At 48.7% G+C, this 23,522-nt stretch overlaps 6 protein-coding genes across 6 annotated transcripts; 2 read left to right on the top strand and 4 right to left on the bottom strand.

Moving 5' to 3' along the window:
- Window positions 1–167: 167 nt before the first annotated feature.
- F5B22DRAFT_636991 (uncharacterized protein) lies at window positions 168–2,621 on the bottom strand (the record flags this gene model as incomplete). The annotated part of the gene is made up of 4 exons (XM_047977373.1): window positions 168–475; window positions 530–839; window positions 903–1,545; window positions 1,606–2,621. 4 exons carry the CDS (start codon window positions 2,619–2,621, stop codon window positions 168–170), a joined length of 2,277 nt encoding a protein of 758 aa, XP_047829982.1.
- Window positions 2,622–5,510: 2,889 nt separating this feature from the next.
- On the top strand, window positions 5,511–8,135 carry F5B22DRAFT_226768 (uncharacterized protein). The gene is made up of 2 exons (XM_047969805.1): window positions 5,511–5,593; window positions 5,758–8,135. Exon 2 carries the CDS (start codon window positions 5,985–5,987, stop codon window positions 7,941–7,943), a length of 1,959 nt encoding a protein of 652 aa, XP_047829981.1. The 5' UTR covers window positions 5,511–5,593; window positions 5,758–5,984; the 3' UTR covers window positions 7,944–8,135.
- A 3,487-nt stretch (window positions 8,136–11,622) lies between these two features.
- Window positions 11,623–12,322, bottom strand: F5B22DRAFT_647433 (uncharacterized protein; the record flags this gene model as incomplete). The annotated part of the gene is made up of 3 exons (XM_047978870.1): window positions 11,623–11,750; window positions 11,816–12,039; window positions 12,105–12,322. 3 exons carry the CDS (start codon window positions 12,320–12,322, stop codon window positions 11,623–11,625), a joined length of 570 nt encoding a protein of 189 aa, XP_047829980.1.
- A 1,143-nt stretch (window positions 12,323–13,465) lies between these two features.
- F5B22DRAFT_610336 (uncharacterized protein) lies at window positions 13,466–15,569 on the bottom strand. The gene is made up of 2 exons (XM_047975192.1): window positions 15,042–15,569; window positions 13,466–14,987 (listed from the first exon to the last, which is right to left on the bottom strand). Exons 1-2 carry the CDS (start codon window positions 15,337–15,339, stop codon window positions 13,984–13,986), a joined length of 1,302 nt encoding a protein of 433 aa, XP_047829979.1. The 5' UTR covers window positions 15,340–15,569; the 3' UTR covers window positions 13,466–13,983.
- Window positions 15,570–16,323: 754 nt separating this feature from the next.
- On the bottom strand, window positions 16,324–18,213 carry F5B22DRAFT_636989 (heterokaryon incompatibility protein-domain-containing protein; the record flags this gene model as incomplete). The annotated part of the gene is made up of 2 exons (XM_047977372.1): window positions 16,324–17,910; window positions 18,118–18,213. 2 exons carry the CDS (start codon window positions 18,211–18,213, stop codon window positions 16,324–16,326), a joined length of 1,683 nt encoding a protein of 560 aa, XP_047829978.1.
- A 1,098-nt stretch (window positions 18,214–19,311) lies between these two features.
- On the top strand, window positions 19,312–22,667 carry F5B22DRAFT_636987 (uncharacterized protein; the record flags this gene model as incomplete). Its single annotated transcript, XM_047977371.1, has 5 exons — window positions 19,312–20,269; window positions 20,372–21,134; window positions 21,196–21,916; window positions 22,181–22,530; window positions 22,646–22,667. The coding sequence occupies 5 exons, from the start codon at window positions 19,312–19,314 to the stop codon at window positions 22,665–22,667; spliced, it is 2,814 nt and encodes a 937-aa protein (XP_047829977.1).
- Between the last annotated feature and the right edge of the window lie 855 nt (window positions 22,668–23,522).

Raw genomic sequence — 23,522 nt, 5'->3', positions numbered from 1 at the left:
GGATTCCTTCAGTTAACTAGAACTTCTACTCAACAACATCAATATAATCGAAAAGTACAGGCGATCTTTAGCGCGAATTCACGTTACTACATATTGTAGTAAAGACTGGCTACCTAATCACATCGAGCTTTGCTTCTTCCCTAACTACGGAGTAAGTGCCTAGCATGTTACGAATCGGCCTGGGTGTCACGTTCGACGAGACTTCCTGCCTCCCTGCTCACGGACGCGCCCTGAGGCCAATGAGCTGGTAGATGAGCTGGTAGCCTCGGGAAACCGCCGCCGTCACTTGGGAACCGAGCGTGTTCTGGGTTTTGCGTCATCCATGGGTGATACTGTGCCTCGCTTGCATCCTGCTGCTGAATGGAACGCAGGCTGTCAGAGTCAGTACCCTCGTGCATATCATCGCCCTGCATCTGTTCAGTGGTCTGCGCAACTCCCGGCGTGGTAGTGGCGAGCGGTTCTGGGGTATAATCAGCTATCATGTATCCCGGCTCGATTTCTTCGCATTCAGAGCCGGACGAGACGGAACATAATCGCGGGTGCAGCGGTTGCGCCAGATCCAGACAGCCCAGGACCTCGTCCTTCTTGGTCACCGGGATGTCCTCGGTGGCGCGCGACCACGTGCCCCATCCCACGCCCTCGTGGGCGAGGCGGTGCAGCTGGAGACTCTCGTTGCTTACCCACTCGAGATACTTGTACTGGTTGTATCTCCTTCGCCGGTACAGACACGATAGGATCGGCTCGATGGAGAACGAGAGCGCGATCAGCAGGGCGCCGCCGAGGAATAGGGTGTATAACCCGAAAACGTTGAATGACATGTATGCAGTCGATCGAATATTCTATTGGTTTGTCGCATTGTGTTAGTGTGCGCTTGATGATTAGCGACCGTGGTTTTCACACACCTGGTTGGCACAGATAGTAGACCCTTCGGGTGCGCTGATGTACTTGTCCAGTCGTTTATCAGCTGGTCCGACCACGCTGTCGAGGAAATTACTCTGCATATTGGCCAGCATGATAGCCCACCAAGAGAGCACGTCGGATTGCCACTGGTCTGCGAGTATTGGACCTTGGACGCCGGTACTTAGAGTCCGTTGTGTGGTGAGAGCCCGGGCTTGCAAAGTGTTGAGAACCGTGTTTAACCTAGCTGCTTGCGAGCGAACCCAGTTGAGCCGCAAGGCGGCCGCGTCTGACGGGCTCATGTCCAAGGCGGCTGCCGATGCATCCAGCCAGCTGCCCAGCGCGCTACACTGCTGGCCTTCCGGGAGAGCCCGTTGGCAAAACTGGAACTGCTCTACGCAGCCTAGCGGAGATGCTGCTTCGTTGAATATGAAAGTTTTGGTCATGGATGGATCAGTTGTGCGAGCAACCTCTAGCCATGGCCGCGTTGCTCTGTACCAGTCGTCTTCCGAGCGATCTACGAAGTGTACGCCGTTTCCAGATAGAAAAACGATGGACGGGTCGCCGTCATTCCGCTGAAGCTTCGGCAAGGGAATGTACTCGCAATAGTCTGTCACTGACCCATTGACTATCTCAGCGGGGAACACACTGGAATACAGTTAACCTCTTTCCAAAGGGGGAATGTTGCTGGGCATGGTTAATGCGTACTCTATCTTGTAGTTGCTAGAAGGTAGAGGGTAAGAGTTATTCCTTATGCCGCCGACGTTGTATTGTGTTTCAAGGTCTGGGACCATGTATATGCCGTCGGCGATGAGTTGCTTGGTTGCGTCGGCTCTGAAATATCCATGATGGTACTGCGTGAAGTTTCCCGTGGTTGATTTCACGGTAGTCGTATATCCCTCGGTTACTAGAGGCGCGCATTGCAACGTCCCCCTGTAAAGAACTCTCTCGTCCTCTGGGCCATTCATACCGAAATGGCGATGGGAGTCAAGGTATCCAGTGTCGAGAAATATATTCGACGTGCTACGACACATGCTTTCATCAAACGGACAGGGAGCATCTAATTGCACAGTGCTAGCTATCCGGTTCTCGACAAATCCGTTGCAGTCGAGTGTGCCGGTGCTGTCAGTCGAATAACATTGCTGGGCATAGTTTGCTGCGTTAGTCACCTGGGTGGCGAGAAGTGGCGAAGTCAGTGTCCAGAACTCTGTGATGTTATAATAAGCCTCCGAGGCATTGAGCCAGCCGCATTCCCCGGGTCGAAGCAGCACTTCGTCGCCTGAAGAGACAGACAACAGTGGCAGGACGTACGTAACGCCGGCGAACCCCGCTATACAAGATAAAGCAAGGAGGACGGGAAGAACAGTCCTTCTGATCTGCTTCGCGATAGATTCGTTGGAAAACCAGCTATGACCGAGTTGTACTAGTCTCCATACGGCGGCTTGTGGCGAGGAGGAATTGCGAAGAATGACTTGGCGTTGGTGATATGGCGCGTCCCTGGGTGCGTCCCTGGAGTAGACTTGGTGGCAGCAGAGACAGATAAGCCTCCAGGTTCTCGAGGCTACCAGGGTAACGAAGAATGCGGCGAACGCAATGACAAGATTGCCGTCTCGTTTAGTTAGAGTCAGAGTTGCGCCGAGCACAGGGCCCCGAGACCAGTTAGTCCACTGGCCCAGATAAACAGCACGCTGGTCGGAAGTGACGACATCTTTCCACGCATCCATGGCGGGAAAGCGGTTGATTAGGATCGGGTGGTGGGAGCAAAATATGGAATGATATTGTAAATGGAGCGGTCAAATATCTCTTACTATGAACTGGGCCGTGACTAGGTGGGTAGATATAGAGTGCTGCCACGGCCAGCCGTATGTTTGTATGAATCCTGGCCCGATTACCGACCCTTCATTATGGCTGTGATAGCCATGATGTTGGTGTCACACAATTATCTAATTTTGGCAGCCGCAATACCTTGAATGCTACCCAGCACGTGCTTGTCGTAGTCTGAATCCAATGTGTGCAGCGCGAACAGCAAGCGGAGATATGAAACATTCATTCCTCCCATACGTCGATTTTGAAGCCTCTCTATACTTAGTAACATGCAATGCCATTCAATAGGGGGCGAGGTGTCCATAATCTGCCTTGACTTCGTCTACGGCAACGATTTCATTCGCCGTAGAAGTGTGCTGATATGCAGGCTCTGGTACAACCTAGAGGCGAAGCTATATACATATGTGACTTTGGAGTAACCTCAAATGTAAGCGACCTAGAATCGCAGAGGGTAAGGCGCTATACTTCTGTTTTCTGCTGTTACGTCTGCTCCTAGCCCCCACGTGATACCGATGACCGGGAGGTGGTAGTGGCAGTGGTGTGCTGGAAAGCTAAAAGAAAACTCGAAAATGGAGTATAGAATAGGGATAAGTACTTGTTCTAACCTGCTTCTTTATTGTTGCTACGTGTTGAGATTACGAGTTTATGGTCGGTGATACTCTGTACACGATGGCACTTGAGATAGCTGAAATAGAACCTAGGCACGGTTTACCACGCGTTATCCCTCTCTTCGTTCTTGATACAGCCAGTAAAGCAGCGGGAATTGCAGCACATTTCGTGCCTACGAAACCATGTCAGAGTGTGTTGTATTGCGTTCGGTTATCTAGTCTCTTGAAACTTGGCGTGTTGTTAAGCTGTGTAACGGGAGTTCGCGGTGAAGATGGTCTGTGCTTCTTGGTCCACTTTGACTACCTATATCTGTTCGTGTTACTCAGGTACCTACCTACCTACCTACCTACCTACTCACCCGTGGATTTTGGTGGGCAGGGTTGAGAATTGGATATGGTTTCATCTGACTGGTTTCTGAAGTACCTACTTACTGAATGCACATATCTTTGTACCTACCTAGGTCATTTGATTCATTCGATTCCCCACGTGTTTACACGTTGTTGTGCACGTCTGTATAGTACTTAGGTATCTGCACCCTGCAATCGGCGCTGTCACCGTGCTTTGCGTTGCTTGTGTCGATCGATGATTTGCAGTGCTCCACTGGGGTAGACCCTTGCCAAGTTCTTCAGTGATGTACGTAGTACTGCTGGGGCTTTTGCGAAGATAAAGATAAAGAATTACGCTTAATTGCACGACTGCGCCTGTTGTGATGGAGCTTTTAGCGCGATAGGGGGCATTGTGTAACCTTTTGCTGATTCAAAATGAAGATGAGATGTCAGTAAAACCGAACGCGCACCGGGTACTGAACCCCATAGATAATACATAATTATATACTACACCGGGTATGCCAACATATCATGAATACTATCTACAGTACTCATTCAATTGAATTCAAAACTTGTCTAATTCCTGCGCCGTGATGAAGTAGGCTCATCAATATGAGGTACAGTACTTATGTATGAAATTTGAAATATAAGCTTGGGAAAACTCGAGCTGCATTTTAGTCATGGTGATACAGATACAGGTACGGTACCTGTCTCGTTGCGTCAACTCGACTTACGTCACGCACTAACGGCAAGGTTAAGTTCAAGTACCCCATCTATATCATAGATATTACGTATGCTAATAACTATAGCACTCCAAGCTTGATCTATGAAACCTCATCTATACTTAGGACAGTTTATAGAAGAGAATTTAAGAAATGCCAAAACAGTACTGAGCGGTAATGATTCGCACATGCTGACCATCTACAAATGTGCCCTGGTTCAATTGCGTAAGCCTGGATGTGGAATGGAATGGAATGAAATGAAATGGGTGCCTTACAATCAGTATTCGCGTTAGGCATCTATTTTCGGGGCGCTAGAGGTCGGCAGCTATGTACCTCTGTCGGTACTTGAGTGGTAGTCTTATTACCTAGGTACCCATTTACCGATCTGATACCTATCCTAACCGGGGTTTGTTGCAATTCATTGTTCAATGAAATAAACTTTCTCAGATTAGATGAAGCTCAGTTAACATTAAGCATATTTGTGACATGAGGTATAATTGACAGATCTGCACCTGTCACTACTAGGTACACCTAAAGCTCTATCACATGTTGGGAGGTAAGTAGGGTAGGTATCTCTAATGTACAGGGTGCCCACTCTCTGTAGGCAGCCACTAACACCCAGGTACATGGTAAGTACTTACTTACCTTACACAACAAGATAGGGCTTAGTTTAGGTAGCCAAGTTCCCCCCTGTCTTCTTCCTTTGTGTTCCCTGACACCCATCACCACTCCACTGCGATCACCACTGCGCAATACCTACAGTACGGTACTATGTACTTACCTATAGAGTAGAGTACTTACTAGGTACCTACCTAGATTAAGACACAGAGCCGGGGCCCTGGGATCGGCCGTATCGGGAGCTCCCTTTTGGCTCATTCTTATCAAACTCCCTCCCACTTCCAAGGTTACCTACTTACCTACCTCTTACTCACTGCCTATATACAGCATCCATGCTGCCTGCCTGCCTATTGCTGCCTCCGACGATGACCACTGATTGACTGCAGCTGGTCTGGCCTACATGTCGTCCTTCTTCTCCCGAGAACCAACCGGCTGTGTTTGTCGTCAGCGCTCCCCGGCACTCCCACCCCGCTTAACCGCGTCTTCCGATCGAATCCTGTCATCGAGACCGATCGTCTAGTCCCCGCCCCATGCTGTCGTGCGTCGTAGCCGGGTAGATGGTTTGTGCGACACGTGTGTGTGTGTGTGTTTGTGTGTGTGAGTCGACCTTCAAACAGCCCGAAGTGACGGCCGTCAAAGAAACCCTCGACACGCACCATCCGTTGCGCAACACAGCGCACGCAGCGTACACAGCGTACACAGAGTCGAGTCGAACAGATCTGGCCCACTGACTGCGACTGACTGCGACCGCCTGCGACCAGCCTGCTGCCAGCCTCAGTCCATACTCCACGCCCACGTCCGCGTTCACGTCAACCGCTGTTTTCCAAGCCATCTCCTTGGGCTAGGCATCGACTTACTCAACCTCGGGCTCCATACTTGCGCCTCGCGCCTATCATGGGGCTTGATACGACTATGATATAACACCCCTTCTCTCAACGATTGCAACGTGTCCCCCAATTCGCTGTTGATATCGCCGCTATCTTTGACCATGTCTTCAGGCGGCCAATTCGGTTCCAATAACCCCTTTCGCCGGAACCAAGGTGCTGTTGTGAACCCCGCCACATCTTCGGGCTCGGACTTGAGCTTCGGCCTCGATGGGGCCACACCTCCCCCTACAGCCTCAACTCGGGTTCCTCACACTACCTTCAAGTCCGCTGTGCCGGAGGACGAGAGGCGGGATGAAGAAGAACAACCTGTACAGCAGAAGCCTAAAAAGATCGTCAAGAAAGTCCGCGTGCAGTCACCACCACCCTCGTCGCCCGAAGATGCCGTTCCTGTGACAAGGTTCCCCCCGATAGAGCGGCTAGGTGACTATGACGACGAGGACAGTGCTAGTCAGTCTAGCAAGAGTGACGACCAAGCCGAAGACCCGTTTGGTGCTGGCGTAATTGATCCAAATAGCAGGCTCACATCGGAGCCACCTCTCCCACAAATTCCTCCAAATCCCTTTGCCAGAACATTACAGGATATTGAAAGAAGGGGTCAAGCACATGATGTGAACACTACTGATGCTGCTACGAGCGCGTCTAAGGGTTCGCTTGATGTTGATTCCTTCAAACGTTTACTGTTGACTGGTTATGCGAATCTGCCTACACCAGGTCAATCAGCTACGGATTCCCCTGGAAACCTCTCGAGGGCGGCTCCGTCACAGGGAGCTCTGCCTGATGGTGGCAGTGCTACAGACACAAGCTCCGTGTCCAAACAGTCCATTTTTGATGCTCTACATGATACTCCAAGGACATCTCATGAAATATCCGAGTCTGAAGCATCAGAGGAACGTAGAGGTATTCTTCCCACGTCTCCATTAGCGGCAGTCCCATCTGCCTCGGCACGCAAAAAGCCACCCCCTCCAAGCTCGAGGCATGGTAAGCTTATTAAGATTGATTTGGGAGCGGGCTCGAACCGTCATGATGTAAAGCCTGCTACTCCTAAGGGCTCGGATCTCGCCTCACCACCCGGAACTACTCCGTTAAAGACCAGCTCTGATTCAGATGGTCCCCAGCACTCACCGCAAGGGACAACAAACATAAACAAACCCCTTCCCGAACCTCCTGTACGCGCCTCAATGGACGAAGATGTAGACTCCCCTTTTGATCGGGAGGCAGCCGGAAAGGTACCAGAAGCATTCGCAGAAATACAAGCTCACCCTAGACCCCCAACACCTCCACCCACAGCTCGTAGCCGTTCCGGATCTCAGACTAGTACCCAATCCCGCAAACCTGCTGCACCGCCACCACGCCGACATGGTAGAAGTGATAGCAAAATATCATCACATCATCATCCCACCCATATTGATGAAGACCCTCCAAGGTCGTCCATGGAGTCCAATCGATCTAGGCCAGAGAGTCTACGTATAAGTTCGAACCCTGAAAAGCCGTCCTACGCACCGGCTCCTCCTCCCCCACGGAGGCCTGGTCATTCACGGCAGGACAGTTCCTTTATTGCCAACCCTCACGCCAGCTTTTCTCCGGCAGCAAGTCCTGCTTTCAGCGAAAAGGACCGGGGTCCATGGGGAAGCGACTCGACTCCTTTAGCTTCTCCGGGTATCAAATCTGGCTCGTCACATGGCATCAGCGTCACAGGAGCCGGCATCAATGGACAGATGAAATTGAGTCCTCCACCACCACCACCGACGAGGAAGCAGAGCACGAGACGGCCGGCTAGTGTTAGGAGTATGGAAATCGGCAATGGCCTAACACCGCTGAGAAAAGCGAGTAGAGAAAAGGATGGTATGGCGCCGCCTCCGCCTCCGCCGCCGCCAAGGGCTCGGGGTAGTCGTCCGGCGTCGGAAAGGAAAGGGAGTGTGGGGTCTATTGTTGCTGGGAATGATTCTGCTATGCCGCCGGCCCCTACGGTTCTTGAGAGTGGGAATGGAGATGAGATTTTGGCGGATCTGGATGCGTTGCAGAGGGAGGTTGATGAGTTGATGAAGAAGGGGGGTAGTTAGCTAGCTACTTGGCTGGTTATAGTTGGCATTGATGATGATGATGAAAACAAGGATAACGGGCATCTGACGTTTTATGCAGAGTTGCATCGTCTATGAAAATGGCGTGAGCTTGTGTCCTGTATGTTTATACTACGTTTGGACGAGGCTATATAGCATTGTTTGGATTGGGATTGGGTGATGAGATGGATGAATATTGAATGTGGAAAAAGTAACTGGGTGGAAGATGTTGCGCGTGCGAGCTTATACTAGTGTATGGATGGATGGATGGGCCTAGCCTGGCCTGGATTGGATTGGATTGAGGGCGCGTAGTGTCTGTTTAAATGGAGTGAGGGAAGAGAGGAGAGGAAAGGAAAGGAAAGGGGGAAAGAGAGAAGGGGAGAGTGATTAGCTTCGCGCTTTGTATATTAATCTATTCATCATAATAGCGTCTAGCTTGCTAATGATTTGGTAACGCGGTCCTTTAACTTTTGAAGTGTGAAGTGTGAAGTTGATTGCTTGCTTGCTTACTTGCTTATTTGCTTGTTTTAATTACGGAGGGACGGATTTGTTTATTTAGGTATTTACTTAGTAGGTATTATTTGAAGAAGGGGAGAGGGTGGATATAGATTGGTACGTGGAAGGGAAAGGGGAAGGGAATATCATCACTTAGATGTGTATGGTATAGTACTCGCTCAGATTGCATTTGTATGTTTCTGGTTTTGCGATTGAGAAACGAATTCTTTTTTTTTTTTTTTTTTTTTCTCTCCTTTTCTTCTAAGAAGTAAATAAAGTTAAGTTCTAGAGATCTTGTTGATTACCTAGTTAAAATCCATTGTTTGTAACATGGTAGCTATGGTATTTGGTTCTGATATTCTGGTTCTGGTGTTAAGGGGTAAGGGGGTAAAGGGGTGGTGTCATGGAATAGAATGGGAGTGTAGTACTATGCCGCTACGCTATCCAGAATACAGAAATGACATTACCAGGTCGATACCCTGCGCGCCTACACTCACTATATGGCACTGTGATAGGTGGGAATGCGCTGTTAATAAACTTGGAATTGGAGATGGAGTTGGGTTGGGTGGTATAATGATCTTGTGCAAGATGAGGTGGGGGGATAGTAAAGAAGAGAAGATGGCCATTTGGTTGTGAGATGGGATAGGGGATGGGGAATTTACTATTATGGAAAAGATATAATTATGATCAGTTATAGACAAGCGGAAGGTGATAAGTATTCCAATAAAGGTGATTCATGCGGCTGCATGTGGCTATATGTGTATAAGTTTAACAAGCATGGTCTTTACCAAATGCAAAGCAAGGCTAGTAGTGAGAGGAGATCAACAGCCATACTCAAGCACTGAAGAGATATATACTTTTACGCTAGCAGACAAGGAAATTTATATGCGAATGCCCCCAGGGTATCGGAAGCCTGGAACGTTACTCAAACTATAGAAGGCTCTTTACGGACTTAGAGAATCACCTCTACTATGGCAGAAGGAACTCACTTCATCGCTTACCAGACTAGGTTTCAAGGCCCGTGCTCGAGCTAAATCTTTCTCACGGCGTGGCTGGCTTTGAGAGCCTCTTTGCCGCCATCGTGTAGATGTGTAAAGGTCTGCGCGTTACTAGTTTTGGAGTTTCTCGTTCTGTTTCTCTTAAGCAGTATTTTGATGTGCTTAATGGCCGGCGTAGCCTGCTATGTAGCAGGATGCACGTCCGGACTAAAAAGGTGTTTTTGCATTAATTAGATGTTTAATTATCCCAGTATTCCCTTCTCCTTTGCCTCCGCTGTATTTGTATAATGTTGGCAATGTTATGAAGCCAAAAGAGTGCGAGGTATTCAATTTCTTGATTTCCTTTATAATTATTTAATCATTCTTTTATCTATTTACTACGTAATACTACCGCTAGCAAGCGTATTAGCGGTAATCCAAATTACCTCATTCCAGTAGATATGTTAGATACTTGTTTATAGTAAATAATGCAATGCTATAATCCAAGAGATTTTAAACCGATGAGCTAAGCGTTTACAATTTAAACTACTTATAGTGACTCACCTAGAACCCTAAGCTCGTTAGTACATGTTGATCACCTATATTCGTAACGAAAAACTAATGACATAAAAAATAAGGGCTATAATAAGTCCAATTTGTTAAATAAACCATTTTTATGCTGTATTCGGCAGTACGGTGTAGAAGTGCGGGAGCTTGATCCGCAACAGGCAAATGCCAGCGAGGGCCATCGATGGGAGAGGGCGTTCGGACTCTTTGGGACCAAGATCCTGCCAGAAGCAGAAGGCAGTGATACTTGCAATCCAAGGCGAGGAGGGCAATTACTTGACCACTGGCGATAACTCCGCCTCTTCTGACTCGGTGTGGGGCGAACAATGCGGCCCTACGAATACAGACTTTCCTAGGGACCGAAGTAAGCCCTTGAACAGTAGGTTGGTGCGATACGGGTCGATGGCCATTGTCAACACACCTTCAACACCCGACTTTGGTGAAACAAGCAGTGTGTTAGCACTGCAGACGCCTAAACGTTCAAGGGACGTGTTGGTTACAGCCAGAAATCTGGCTGCTGTTGAGCCTATGCTCAATCAACCTACTGCTCGTCAACTGTTTAGGAAGGTCACTAAGGCCTTCGATAAACTTGCCGCCGAACAAGCAACTATAAAGGAGAAGGTCGATATATTAATGACTGCACTAGATAGAGCAAAGCCAGCTAAGCGTAAAGAATTCCTACCTGACCCAAACAGGGACTTTGTGACTATAAAAGATGTAATAGAAACAAAGGAGGCGATGTTGGGTGATAAGAAGGGCAAGGGCAAGGGCAAGGTTACGGTGGCAGAAGTTGACTAGAACATAATCGAATTAAACTCTGAAAACGACGATGAGGTAGAGGAATGTATTATAGTCCATAATCCTGACTCTGAAGGTGAGAAATTAGAAGATTGCTAGATAATGGTATCTGGTGTAGTCTGCTTCAATTCTTTAATCTCGTGTTTTGAGGTGGCTTTTTTTGAGGGGGGTGGTTTGTCTTATGTTCTGTTCTTAGCTTCAGGTTTTGTAATTTCGTCTCCACAAAGTTTGGGTTCTTGCTTATCTGGCTCAGCCCGGCGGACTCGAAATAGCGCCGTTTCTCTTCGACAAACGAGTCGAAGTTGTCCTCGCTCGCGATGTCAGCCCCTCGACAGATGCGTTGTCTCTTCCGGAAATCCCCGTTCCAGCACGTCAGCTATCGCGAGAACACCCCCGGTCGTCCGGATCCGGAGACGTCAGGTCTCCGAGCCATGGTAACAGCATCTGCGCTCGCGCCTCCGGGGTTTCGTCCATCTCGTTCCATGTCTCCAGTGAGCACGCTGGTTTGCCGCCGGCGGCGACCAGCTCGTGGTAACAGCGGATTTGGTGTCAAGAGTAGTACATGTGATCCCATTAGATATCTAGAAGTCTAAGTTACAATACAGTTATGTGGCTGGATGGAGGTCTTATATACAGTTTCCCAGCGTTCCAGTATGTGGATCGCAAGTATCACCGCCTTCCCTTTCTGACATTTGGTACTCTCTGATAATTAAAAAGAGATAGGACAAGTAGCCATTTTTATGTCTTCAAAACACTATATACAATCTAATCAACGTGTCAAAGTTGCACCCGAGTTCGAAATCTTCTATCTTCTGTCAAGATGTGAGACGGGATAGCAAGTGTATCTAGGCAACTAGCTGGTACTCCAGCTGGACCCGTTCGCAGTTCGAGGGACGGTTGTCTGTGCCGTAAATGCCAAGCTGGAGGTCTCCGTCGTCTCTGGTGCAGGCGTGCGTGAATTTGGTGGAGTCACCTATTAGGCAGTTAGCGACCATTTCCGTAACATCGCTGAGGATTGAAAAATCCGTAGCTAGTTACCATAGTAGTTGAATGCAGGAGAATCATTCGTGGGGTTCCAGATATCATCACTGGAATAGTAGTCTAGTGGGACGGTGAACTCGTAAACTCCGGTGAATGAACCATCTGCTATATTAAGCTGATAAGTGGTACCGTCGATCTCTACAAGATGACAAGCGTCAGTTTCTTTTCTCGCGAGTGGAATGTCACCAACTCTTCCGCAAACGGTTACCCGGGCGAGAGCCCTAACGGGGAATAATACGTACCAGAGTTAAGAGCGTACCAGGCGAAATGCCCAAAGTTCCATCACTTCAGATACCATTCTGATTGCTGTGCCTGGGCAACATCGGCTGCGGGCACAAATTTGGGGAAACCTGCTCCATTGCTGTAGTGTCCAACCAGATGGTACCCCTCCAGGCTTGATCCGGCGCCTACGGTGAGGACAATGTTGCCCTCAGGGGGATAACCCGAGAGAGTGGCGCTAGCAAGAGTCGCAAAGGAAAATAGGGCGGAGGTAGAGGCACGCATGATGAAGGAGTTATTCTGTTGGAGCGAAGCGGTTGAAGGAAAAACTTGAGAAGATGATGATCGTGGTAAGAGTTGCTGAGATAGAGTGCAGAGCAAGTGTGAGGTCGGTAATAGAGAGCATAAGTCAAACAGTTTATATAGTCAATCTTGATGTTGGACAATCTACTCTCTCCCACTTCGAACAAGTCGTTATAGCTATTTTTATTTTCCTTGTCAGCCTCCCATGAGTGTTCCATAGCATTATGCTGACTCCGGACTACACTATAAGTTGACAGGCTTTAAATCTGACATCTGAACGAGCGGTTTACAGGTAAGCAAACCAAGAATGGTAGCGTAACACTAAGAGCTGGGCGCCAACATCATAGTTGCCGAAGCAAGTGTAATATATTACTAAGTTCACTTAAGTCGTAAACCGCCCTCTGAAGCGCATGTAGGCCTGAACTACTTAGACACAAAGCAGCAGGTCACAATTTAAGAGCAGTGTGGCTGTTGTCTTGGCGAAACCAAGTGGGCTTTCTTGAATTCCACGCCGCTCGGATACATCATTCGTCTCTTTATTGAATCCAATCGCATGTAATGGAACCATTCAGTCGTTAGCATTTTAACCATGTACTAGGAAATTCCATAATGCAGCTGCAACACCTCTGATCTGCCTGGTTAAGGAATGGGTTTACTGCTACTCTCGCCATACGGTAATAGCTGGTCTTGGGGATACTGCGTATACTATGTATGGTAACTACAGGCAGCAAGTACATGGTATCGCGCAGATGCTACCAAGCTCTGTTGCCAACTACCTACCGGGAGGCCTTTACAGTACCGGCGCATCGGCAGTTTGCTTGGTTGAATGTTGTCTCCGTCCCGTGAGATCATGTTATGCTATGCTCTGTTTAACTTTCTTTGGAAGCTGGTGAACGTCCAATCCAATGGCTTTAATTCCTCACTTAGCGTACTTGGCGTTTTCCATATATAATTACACCAGTGCCCATTCAGTTAGCTCTATCATTACATACAGTAGTACCATGTCCGTTTGCTACACCCCTAAAAATAGCGACTAGTCTAGTGTGCACTATATACACGGATGTTGATTACCCCAGAATGCCATCCCAACTGATCTCCAAACAAGAGATATATCAGCTGGAAGAGAGTGAATCGTTCAATGTAAGTTGCGATTCCATTGAAAGAAGTTACTGTGACTGCGTCTTTGACTAGCCAATTCGTTAGCTTTTGCAACTTCAAATAGAAACTGGGAGATAGAGCAATTGTGGCTGATTCGTGTCCGATAATATGCCCGGAAATCCCAAAGGCGAGGGTCCTAGCTTAGCGTAACAGGCCTCAACGGGTCCCGCGAAGGTTAGTCGTACCCTGACTCGAATGGCAAAGAGGCGTGCAAGTGAACCAGCTGACCGCCCTATGCGGCTCACGTAACAATTACTAGTACGTACTTAACGGCAGAGATTGCCTTGAAGGAGATGAAGGAGGCGATAGCTATGTACATGTGGTGGCCCTTTGACAGCAATTGATGCTCTCACAACGAACACATTGCGACGGATTATTGGAAAATCTGTTACTCTCCGCCCGCTTCGCCGCAACATTATATTCATCTTAGAATTACGGTCGCAAATAAGCCGCTCGTCCCCTTCTATAATAATCTGCCGCTCCTTTCAGCGCCAGAACTTGCTGATCATGTTCCCGGCGAGTGCCCCGGTCTTACGGGCAGAAACAAAAAGGTTGATTTCTAGATCGCGTGCCCGCCTTTCAAATATTCCTATACAGCGCTTGGAACCATTCTCCTTAACAACCTCTCGCAGCTGGGATAAAAGCGACACCAGCCTTCTCAACTCTGTCTGATGCTCTTCCTCCCACGCCGTAAATTCGTCACCTGCACGCCGGATTAGAATCCTGTCAAATGTTCCTCCACTGTGACGAGCTCTGATTAGCCAAGGCGTTCGACCGAACCACAATTGCGGTAGATGACGACTGAAGGAACCGAAGTCCTTCGTGGTTGTTTTGATTTCTGCTGCTGCTGATTGAGGCGTAAGTTTGGTGTCAGCCTCGACAGTTGGCATCTGGACTGCCATGCCTTCATTTCTCGGTGTGTCGCTTCTGATACCGGGTGCCCCGATGTCTGAAGCTAGCTCTTCCAACATTGTGTTGTTTGTAGTTTCGTCCTCTTCCTTTTTCCCATCCTCATCCAAATTCTGATAGAATGCATCGACTTCGAAGCTGACCACGCAGTTTAGTTCACCAAGCATGTATTTCAGGGCGCGATGGTACTGGACACAGTTTTTCGCTTCTCGCGGCAAGATAGTGGATGCCTTCTCAAAGCTCGAGCCATATCCAGTTTCTTCCGCCCCTCCCATTATCGCACGTGAAGTTTTCTCAAACCGTTCTATGAATAGCGTGTTATGAATCATTGATAGATCGACACGGAAGCTTGTCAAGCCGACACCCCCACAAAAAGCGAAAAGTTTTCGAAGGCTGTTCCTAGTGGTTACAATGTCGACGTCCATAAAATTAACACTTGGATTCATTGTTGCGGCTGCACGGAAGAGTGGCTCGAAATAGTACCGCGGGGCTTGCGGCAAGTTCCGGGCAGTGAAGACAGTCTTGCTGTCAGGGGGTACTGTCACGGGGAGCGACACATTGCGCCAAATCGGTGCGACGCCTGTGAGTGGTCAATAGCCAACCGGCGACAAGAGTCATATTCGAAAGGAAATACCAGGTATTCTAACTCCTTTTTTCTTGGAGTGCTGCCAGCTGTAGCTGCAGATAAATGTGGACGTTGTGTTGCTTGATACCGCCTCGAGAGAGGGCTCTAGATCATTCTTCGCCAGTGCATGGAAAGGAACAGGTGTTTTAACATTTCTCCACATCCAGCTATCCTGTTTGTCCCTCCGACGCTGTGCCCGCGCTGCATTAGAGGCGAAGGACCGCTTCCAGCCATAAAGAAATATGGCGCGAAGGCAAGAAGGTAACTTAATTATTCTTGGAGGAGACCATAGAGAAGCACAATTCATTGGGGGTGGAATAATATGAGGGCTGACGCTGACGTGTTGGATATTGTTGTCGTGATTGTCAGGTGACTGAGGGGGTGTGGTAGAATTTTCACATGCAGTGGACTGTTTGTTACCATTGAATCGCAAGCTGTATGACTTCGGACTTTAGAAAGCAGGAGTAAAATGAGTTATGACAGCTCTGGCATACTGTTTAGAACGTCATATCCAAACAGTAGGTATACAGGCGATGTTGCAACAGATACCACTGACATAATAACAGAGGGACGAGGTTAGATCTACTAGATCTGCAGTATACAGGTGCCTGCAGCTGTAACGGTCTGTAACGCACCACTAGCGCCGTTTTCCCCACACTATCTACACCTTCCTACTAACCTTCAACAACTCTTACGATCCTTCAATCCTATCACTTCTATAACCCTTTATCACTTTTAGCACCTTACACATACCTTTTTATATAATTTATATATAAATTTATCTATTGATAAATATTTAAACTTAAAGAAATATAAAACTTAACGATTTTATTAATATTATACTTTTAAAATATATAATTAAAAACAGGTATTGATTAACAACCCACGACAACCTTATACCTTATAACCCCTGATTTTGGTACGTTTTTTGAAGTATACAATATGCAAATACTGCAGCTAGCTAAAGTAGGACTGCTACTACCTGTATACTTCAGATCCAACCTCGTCCTAACAGAGGCCTGGGCGCGTCTGCTGAGTAATACTTTGATGCATCTCTACACTAGTTGCCTGCTGCTTGCAATGATGAAGTTCGAAGCTAATTAGTCGCAGCAAAGAAGAAAGAATCATATAGGTGTCAATGAAGATGTTTCCTTTCAGCTTCGCTTATGACCTGTCTAGGGAATAGTATAGAGTTGTAGAGAAACATTCAAACATGAAGGCCTGTCTTAGCAACGCCCTCTCCGCCCTTTTCCCGACACACTAGGACGCCATGACGGACCAGGCGTGCATTTTACTTGACCAGTATGTCCTGCCACAGAGCGAGTCCGAGTTCATCGTCGAACCAGTACTCGCGACCCTCTACGTCATACACAGTTAGCCACCCAACCCGACGATACGAGTCAGAGTCGACGCGCTCAAGCACAAGACCATACGCTTTGATATGGTCCATATTCATGACAGTGCAGATTTCCACGCCTACCAACGGTATGTATGTATTGGCAGGCCATTCCCTAGGGATGTCCACTTCGCACCTGATCTGAGCGTCTCCGCTTAGTACATCCGTCGTTTTGAACGCAGCGAGGGCTGCTGCTCGACCATAAGGGATGCGACCAATTCTGTCAGAGTCGAGTTTCCACCAAACAAGTCCCCGTGTTCTAGCTCGGATGCTCATGAAGCCTCCCGTCACCATTCCGAACCGGTAGGAAGAACTCAGCGTGGTCCTAGCGTCCAAGAGTACACAAGGAATCTCTATATTGGAAGGCAAGAGTCCTTCCCAGGGATAGCCGATGGACCCTATCACGGAAGCCCATGACCATGACGGCGCAACGTACGTCGGTGGCCGCCTGACGCGAAACGGCGCTACCTTCCACAGGCAATGGAGGAGAAACCCCTCTCTCCAGATGCCGGCAAGGTAATCCGTAACGGTCTTCGTGAGCGAATATTCTTCAGCAAGCGCTCCGATCCCTGGGAGCTTATCGGACTCTACTGACAGGCTCCTGCGAGAGTATTGACTGATGATATGCGCCCAACTGTACGGGTGATCCAACGAACCAAACCTGAGGTTCCCGGGGTCCAAGGCGCCGGAAAAGGCCTGTGTGGCGACCGGCCTATCTGCACCCCCGTCGCTATGCGTGTCCTCGAGGCAGCAGAAAATCATCTCCCGCTGGCCGTACGCCGCAATACGGGTCGAAAGATGGGTCTCTTGGAATGTCCAACCGCGGAGGAACAGTGGGTCTGAGGACACAAACCCTCCGTATTCGGGCGAGAGCAGCACTTCCGTAAAGACATTGTCGTCCGTCCTCGCGGCGGCTTTTATAGGTTGATATCGAACTCGAGGATGTAGAAACCCGTCGTAGCTTGACGCGGCGCTAGACGCAGCAACGGTGAAGAACGCCCCCCGGTACACCAAGTGCATCTTAGAAATCTCCTCTTGCTTATCCTGATCGTCGTCCTGGATTATGCACAGAGCGTCGACCCATAGATACTTCAGGCCGACACCTAATGTGACCGTCGCTGCATCCTGGACTGTCTTGGAAAGCTCGTGAAATGGAATATCACGCCTGTATCGTTCTAAGCGTTCTCTCGTTGTTTTCGAAAGTTGGTCTCGGCCCCAACAGTAACTGAGTGTCACGTACGGACCAACGGGGAGGTTTGTGCATAACCGTATACTCGGTCGCTCAATGCTCCCAGTCACTTCTAACAATCTCTTGGGCATGTATTCGATCTGAAATGATCTGCACCTAGTGTGCTTAGAGTGGCACTCACCAAGCCATCGCTTCAACCTGTCGAAACTGAGTTTGGAGTTTGGTGCCAGGTTGGGTGGGAGCTGGCAGTGAGCGAATCCGGGGGATTTGAGCTGCCCTAGAGATGATGAGTGCTGAAATGGAAGGTATATGAGGGTTACATTCAACTGAACTACTTGATCTGAGTGAGGTGGGAAGACCGGTTTATATACATGACTGGCCATCAAGGCCCTTCGTGCCCCTTTCCTGTACCGTATACATGAAGTGACTCTTTTACCATACATACTTTCAACAATGAGGAGTAGGACAAGAAGTACCAGCAATGTAATGATGCGACATACCTGGGATTGCATAGAGGTCGAAATGTCCAATTTCACCCGCTGAGCTCGAGTAGAAGTGAATGGTTGAGTTGGATAGAGCGGTAACGATATGATCATTAGGCGCTACTGATACATCACTGAAGTCGTCGATATTTATGAGGAGCAAGGAGTATAGTAAGCAGCCTTTATCCGCACCGACCCGAAGACGGCGTAGGTCGATTGCGGCTTTGCTACTCTCAATGTGCCTCTGCAAGTTGAGTTGAAGGTCACTACAGTATGAACAGCTATGAAGAGCAATGGAAGGATTCTCCCTTTCAGTACGGAGGTGATCTCCAGCTTGTGATACAGGCTGGAGAGTTTCGTCATCTCTACGCTCTCCCGTAGAACTAGCCACCTTGGGTTGGAGGACGATTTCGTCCCGTCGCACTGTCTCACTCTCGGAGTCAGACTCAATTGCATAAACAGCCCGTTGGTTGCTGTCCGCAGGGCCCCTTGGAAGATGAAAGTGACGCCATGGCTTCGTTGCACCATGATGGTCAGTTCCGCCTTACGCTCTTGTCCGAAGGCTAGGGGATGTGATTGTAGCGTACATATGGATGGCGAGATCTCTCTCTTTGCCGTCGCCTAGCCCTCTGAGCTCTGGGGAAATCGGCGTCGTATTCGCACGCATCACTGCTGCTGTCACTATTGGGGCCCGACCGGCATGTATCTGGCTCCATTCGTGTCGTGGTATTTGCGGCAGCTATTTGTCTATGTAAGAAAAGCGACCGCTTGCCTCCAATAGAGCTTCCTCTATCAAATGCGACAACCTCCAATTCGGGTACTAGACCTCGACTTTCACCTTGTGGCTCTGCAATGCCGTGGCTCTCCATCCCTAAGGCGCTCGTCCCATTGGTGAATCCGACAATATAGAAGTACCTACAATATGTATTTCTCAATATTTACTCGCTGGCGGTGGCTGTGCATAGGTGCCTAGTTCGACCCCGCTTTGAGTAGGTCGCGGATCCTCTGGTCATCTCCTTCAGATTACTCGGTCTACACTACACCATGATGCCAGTACTAGAATATCGCATTAATCTTGTATTTGGCTTCATCCACGGCTTTTCTGAGTTCAATAATTCCGTAAGAAGGATGCTACTATCCTTAACAACTGGCCAGTCCCATTTCAACTAGAGCCGGCTTTCTTGAAAATCACATCACAGATGCTGCATGACCATGTCTGATCGCGAAGACTACACAATTGGATGGATTTGCGCTCTGGGCATAGAATTTGTTTCGGCTAGGGCATTCCTTGACGAGGAGCTTGACATCTCAACACTGTCGATACCCTCCGGAGATGAGAATCAATATGTCGCTGGAAGGATAGGACAGCACAACGTGATAATTGCAACCATGCCGGAAGGAATGTATGGCACCGCGTCCACATCTCGAACGGTTTCGAACTTGGTTCACAGTTTTCCCAACATCAGGTTTTGCCTGAGTGTTGGCATTGGGGGCGGCGTCCCAAGCGAGCGCCATGATATCCGTCTCGGCGACGTCGCCGTCAGCATGCCTCAGGGTGCGAACAGCGGTGTGATTCAGTGGGACTTTGGGAAAGCCATTCAAAATGGCGAGTTCCGACGGACCGGCTCCTTTGACGCGCCACCAGTACTGCTTAGGTCTGCCCTTTCCCGGCTCAGAGCTGACCATGAGATAAACGGTCACAGCATAAACGAGAACATTGATGCCGCACTACATAGGTATCCGCGCCTTCGAAGCTCATATGGACGCCAAGACACCGACAGCGACAGGCTATTCAAAAGCAATGTTCAATTCTCAGAACTGGAAGATCCAGCAGCCTTGATAGCTCGAGCACCACGAATCGAATACGATACCCCAATGGTTCACTACGGCACAATTGCCTCAGGTAACCAGGTACTAAAAGATGCTGTTCTTCGCGATAAACTTTCTGCAGCAGATGATATTCTCTGCTTTGAGATGGAAGCGGCGGGGTTGATGAATATTACCCCCTGTTTGATCATTCGCGGTATAAGCGATTACTGCGACTCATACAAAACAAAGAATTGGCAACGATATGCGGCAATGACAGCAGCTGCCTATGCGAAAGAACTTCTCGGTATCGTCGCAGCAAGCAATGTCAGTGCGGTCAGAACGACTAGCCGTGTGCACATAGGTGAGCCAGACCACCCGAAACCTCAGACAATATTAGCTCAAGCCGAGGGCATACACTGACCGAAGAAAATTCCAGGCAACACATACACATCAATGTATACAGAAGCGAGGGGTCGCGATATACTTGAATGGCTAACCATTCGTGATTTCAACGCCCAACAGCACGATCTCTCCCGAATACGCACTCCTGGGACAGGCATGTGGCTGCTTGAATCAGAAGACTTCCAGATATGGCTAGCAAGTCCCAAGAGAACGCTATTATGCCGTGGTCTTCCCGGAGCAGGTAAAACCATATTGACGTCTGGGGTGATTGCAGATCTCACAACACGTTTTTCTCGTAACACTTCAATTGGTGTAGCATTCATATACCTGAACTACAGAGACCGAGAGCAGGACACACCAGAGGACTTGTTGTTGAGTTTATTGAAGCAATTGAGCGAGAGTCAGCGGACACTTCCCGACAGCGTCAAAGCACTTTATGACAGCCATAGCCGGCTAAGGTCACGACCACTGCTCAAAGAGATCCTAGCTTGTCTTGAAGCGGTGACAGCTATTTACTCCAGGGTATTTATTGTAATAGATGCTCTGGACGAATGCAAATCCCTAAACAACTGTCGAACTAAATTGCTTCAGTCGGTCTTTCAACTTCAGGCCAAATGTGGAGTGAATATCTTTGCAACTTCTAGAATCGATCCTTCTATAGAATCGAAATTTGAAAAGGCTCAAGTAGTCGATATGAGAGGTTCAAGGGACGACATAGTTCAATACCTGGATGAGGGGATATCACAGCTGCCTGGGTTCGTTCAACGAAATCCCGAATTGAAAATTGAGATCAAACAAAGGATTCTTGACGTCTCAGGGGGAATGTAAGAGTGAATCACTTGAACTTCGTGGCAAAAATGGATACACTAACCTCAACTACATCAGGTTCTTGATGGCACGTCACTTGCTTGAATCACTATCGGGGAAATGGTCGCCCAAGGCAGTGAAAATGGCCCTCGAGAACATGTCTAGCACTACTACGAAGCTATCGATGGTTTATGATGATATCATAGAAAGGGTATCTTCACAAGACTTGGAGAGTAGCAGATTGGCTTATCGAGTGCTCTCGTGGCTCGTATTTCAGGAGAGACCGCTCCTGAAAGCCGAACTTCAACATGCGCTTGCGGTGGAACCTGGCGAAGACGATTTTGACGAGGACAACTTGCCCGAAATCGAGCATATTGTATCCCTTTGCAACGGACTAGTCACCTTAGAGGAAAAAACCGGCATCCTTAGAATCGTTCACCTCTCAGCATACGAATACCTGCATACAAAACTGTATGAACTGGTTCCACAAGCAGAGGCAGATATTGCCACCGCTTTACTTGCCTACCTATCTCTACGTATCTTTGAGACTGGTGCTTGTCCGACGGATTCTAGTTTTGAGGAACGTTTGCGGTCATACCCCCTTTATTCGTACGCTGCGAGGTATTGGGGGGCTCATTGCCGAAAGCTCTCAAATACGGGCTCCCCGGTAATGGATTTGATCATGAACTTCCTAAAAAGTGGAAACAATATGCAGGCATCACTACAAGCAACATTAGCCTCTGAATGTAGGGATATTGGGTATAGTCAAAAGACGCCGGAAAATTTCACACCTCTTCATGTAGCTGCGTACTTTGGTCTCCGCGAAGCAACAGAAGCGTTAATGGAACGTTATTCGGACAAGAGAAACCTCTTGGATAGCGATGGCAGAAGTGCGCTGTCATACGCTGCTGAGAATGGCCATGTGAATGTCGTGGACGCTATCCTATCAAGAGGAATTGTTTCGCTTGAGGATGACCGGGACCGATGGGTCAGATCTCCAATCTGGTACGCCATCCAAAAAAGACATGAATTCGTTGCTGAGAAGCTGCTGGAAGCAGGGCAGGTCCCTATCACAGCCACGGACCACAGCGGAAGGTCGGTCATGTCGTGGGCCGCTGAAAAAGGACTTGATAACATAATGGTCAAACTACTATCTCGCAAACACCACCATCTTAAAGTAGCCGATGCACATGGGCGGACACCTATGTCATGGGCAGCAGAAGGAGGACATTCTTTCATCGTGGAGCTACTGGTGAAAAAAGACGGCGTCGAAGACTCGCCCGACAAATTTGGTCAAACTCCCCTCTGGTGGGCGGCCAGATACGGGCATCTTGATATCGTCAAGTTCCTCCTTGAGGCTGGCGATACGAATCCAAATAACAAAGACATGGACTATGGTGGAACATCTCTGTGGTGGGCGGCTCGCGAGGGATACGATTCTATTGTGGAAGTCCTATTGAAGTCTAATCGTGCGGACCCTAACGCGAGAAGCTCAAACGGCCAGACCGCCTTGTCTTGTGCTGCACAGTTCGGACATTCAGTTGTCGTAAGGCTCCTCCTGGAAACCAAAGGGGTGGAATTGAACCCAGTGGATACCATTCACATGCGGACACCTCTGTCTTGGGCATCCCAGCAGAATCACACGGACGTAGTAAGACTTCTGCTCCAAAAAGGCGATGATTCCAACATCAAAGAACCCATATATAACCGCACACCACTGTCGTGGGCTGCACAAAACGGTTGTGATGACGTGGTGAAGGTCCTGCTAGAGGAGAGTAACGCCGATCCAGCCCTGCTAGACAAGTACAACCGCACAGCACTGTCATATGCGGCCGAAAACGGGCACTTCGACATTGTAAAAATGCTTCTTTCGCAGGACAGAACCGATTTAACCGCAAAGGATACGCTATTCGGCCGAACAGCATTATTCTGGGCAGCCGAGAGCAATAAGGAGGACATCATGAGACTGCTGATGGGAGCCTACAGGTTCGACCCCAACGAGAGGGACAAGTATGGGCAAACGGCTCTGTGCATCGCCGCGGAAAATGGCTTTGAAGGGATAGCGCAACTTCTTCTTGACCTTGGTGCGGAACTAGAGCTTCAGGATACGGAGAAGGGCCAAACGCCGTTTTCTTGGGCGTCGGCATGTGGTCACGCTGCTATGCTTATACAGTTCATGTATCTAGGCTCGGGCAGTAGTCCTAATATCGAGTCTAGAAACATATGGGGGCGAACTCCACTATCCCTAGCTGCTGAGGCAGGACACAGTGCAGCAGTTAGAGTTTTACTTGAGAAGGGAGCAGACATCGCAAGCACGGATGACAAGTATCGCCGAACTCCACTCCTTTGGGCGGCAACATCAGAAGTGGGAAATGAAGAAGTAGCCAAGCTGCTATTGGGATTCG

The sequence above is a fragment of the Xylaria bambusicola genome (genome assembly GCF_022495145.1).
Source record: "Xylaria bambusicola strain CBS 139988 unplaced genomic scaffold F5B22scaffold_26, whole genome shotgun sequence".
Taxonomy (NCBI): domain Eukaryota; kingdom Fungi; phylum Ascomycota; class Sordariomycetes; order Xylariales; family Xylariaceae; genus Xylaria; species Xylaria bambusicola.
This window is presented reverse-complemented; position numbering and strand designations above follow the sequence as displayed.

Excerpts from the sequence above, each read along its gene's own strand:
- F5B22DRAFT_226768 (XM_047969805.1), top strand. The coding sequence starts at position 5,985 with ATGTCTTCAGGCGGCCAATTCGGTTCCAATAACCCCTTTCGCCGGAAC.
- F5B22DRAFT_610336 (XM_047975192.1), bottom strand. The coding sequence starts at position 15,339 with ATGAATTGTGCTTCTCTATGGTCTCCTCCAAGAATAATTAAGTTACCT. Across the intron at positions 14,988-15,041 it reads AAAAGGAGTTAGAATACCTG|GCGTCGCACCGATTTGGCGC; the intron begins GTATTTCCTTTC and ends GACCACTCACAG.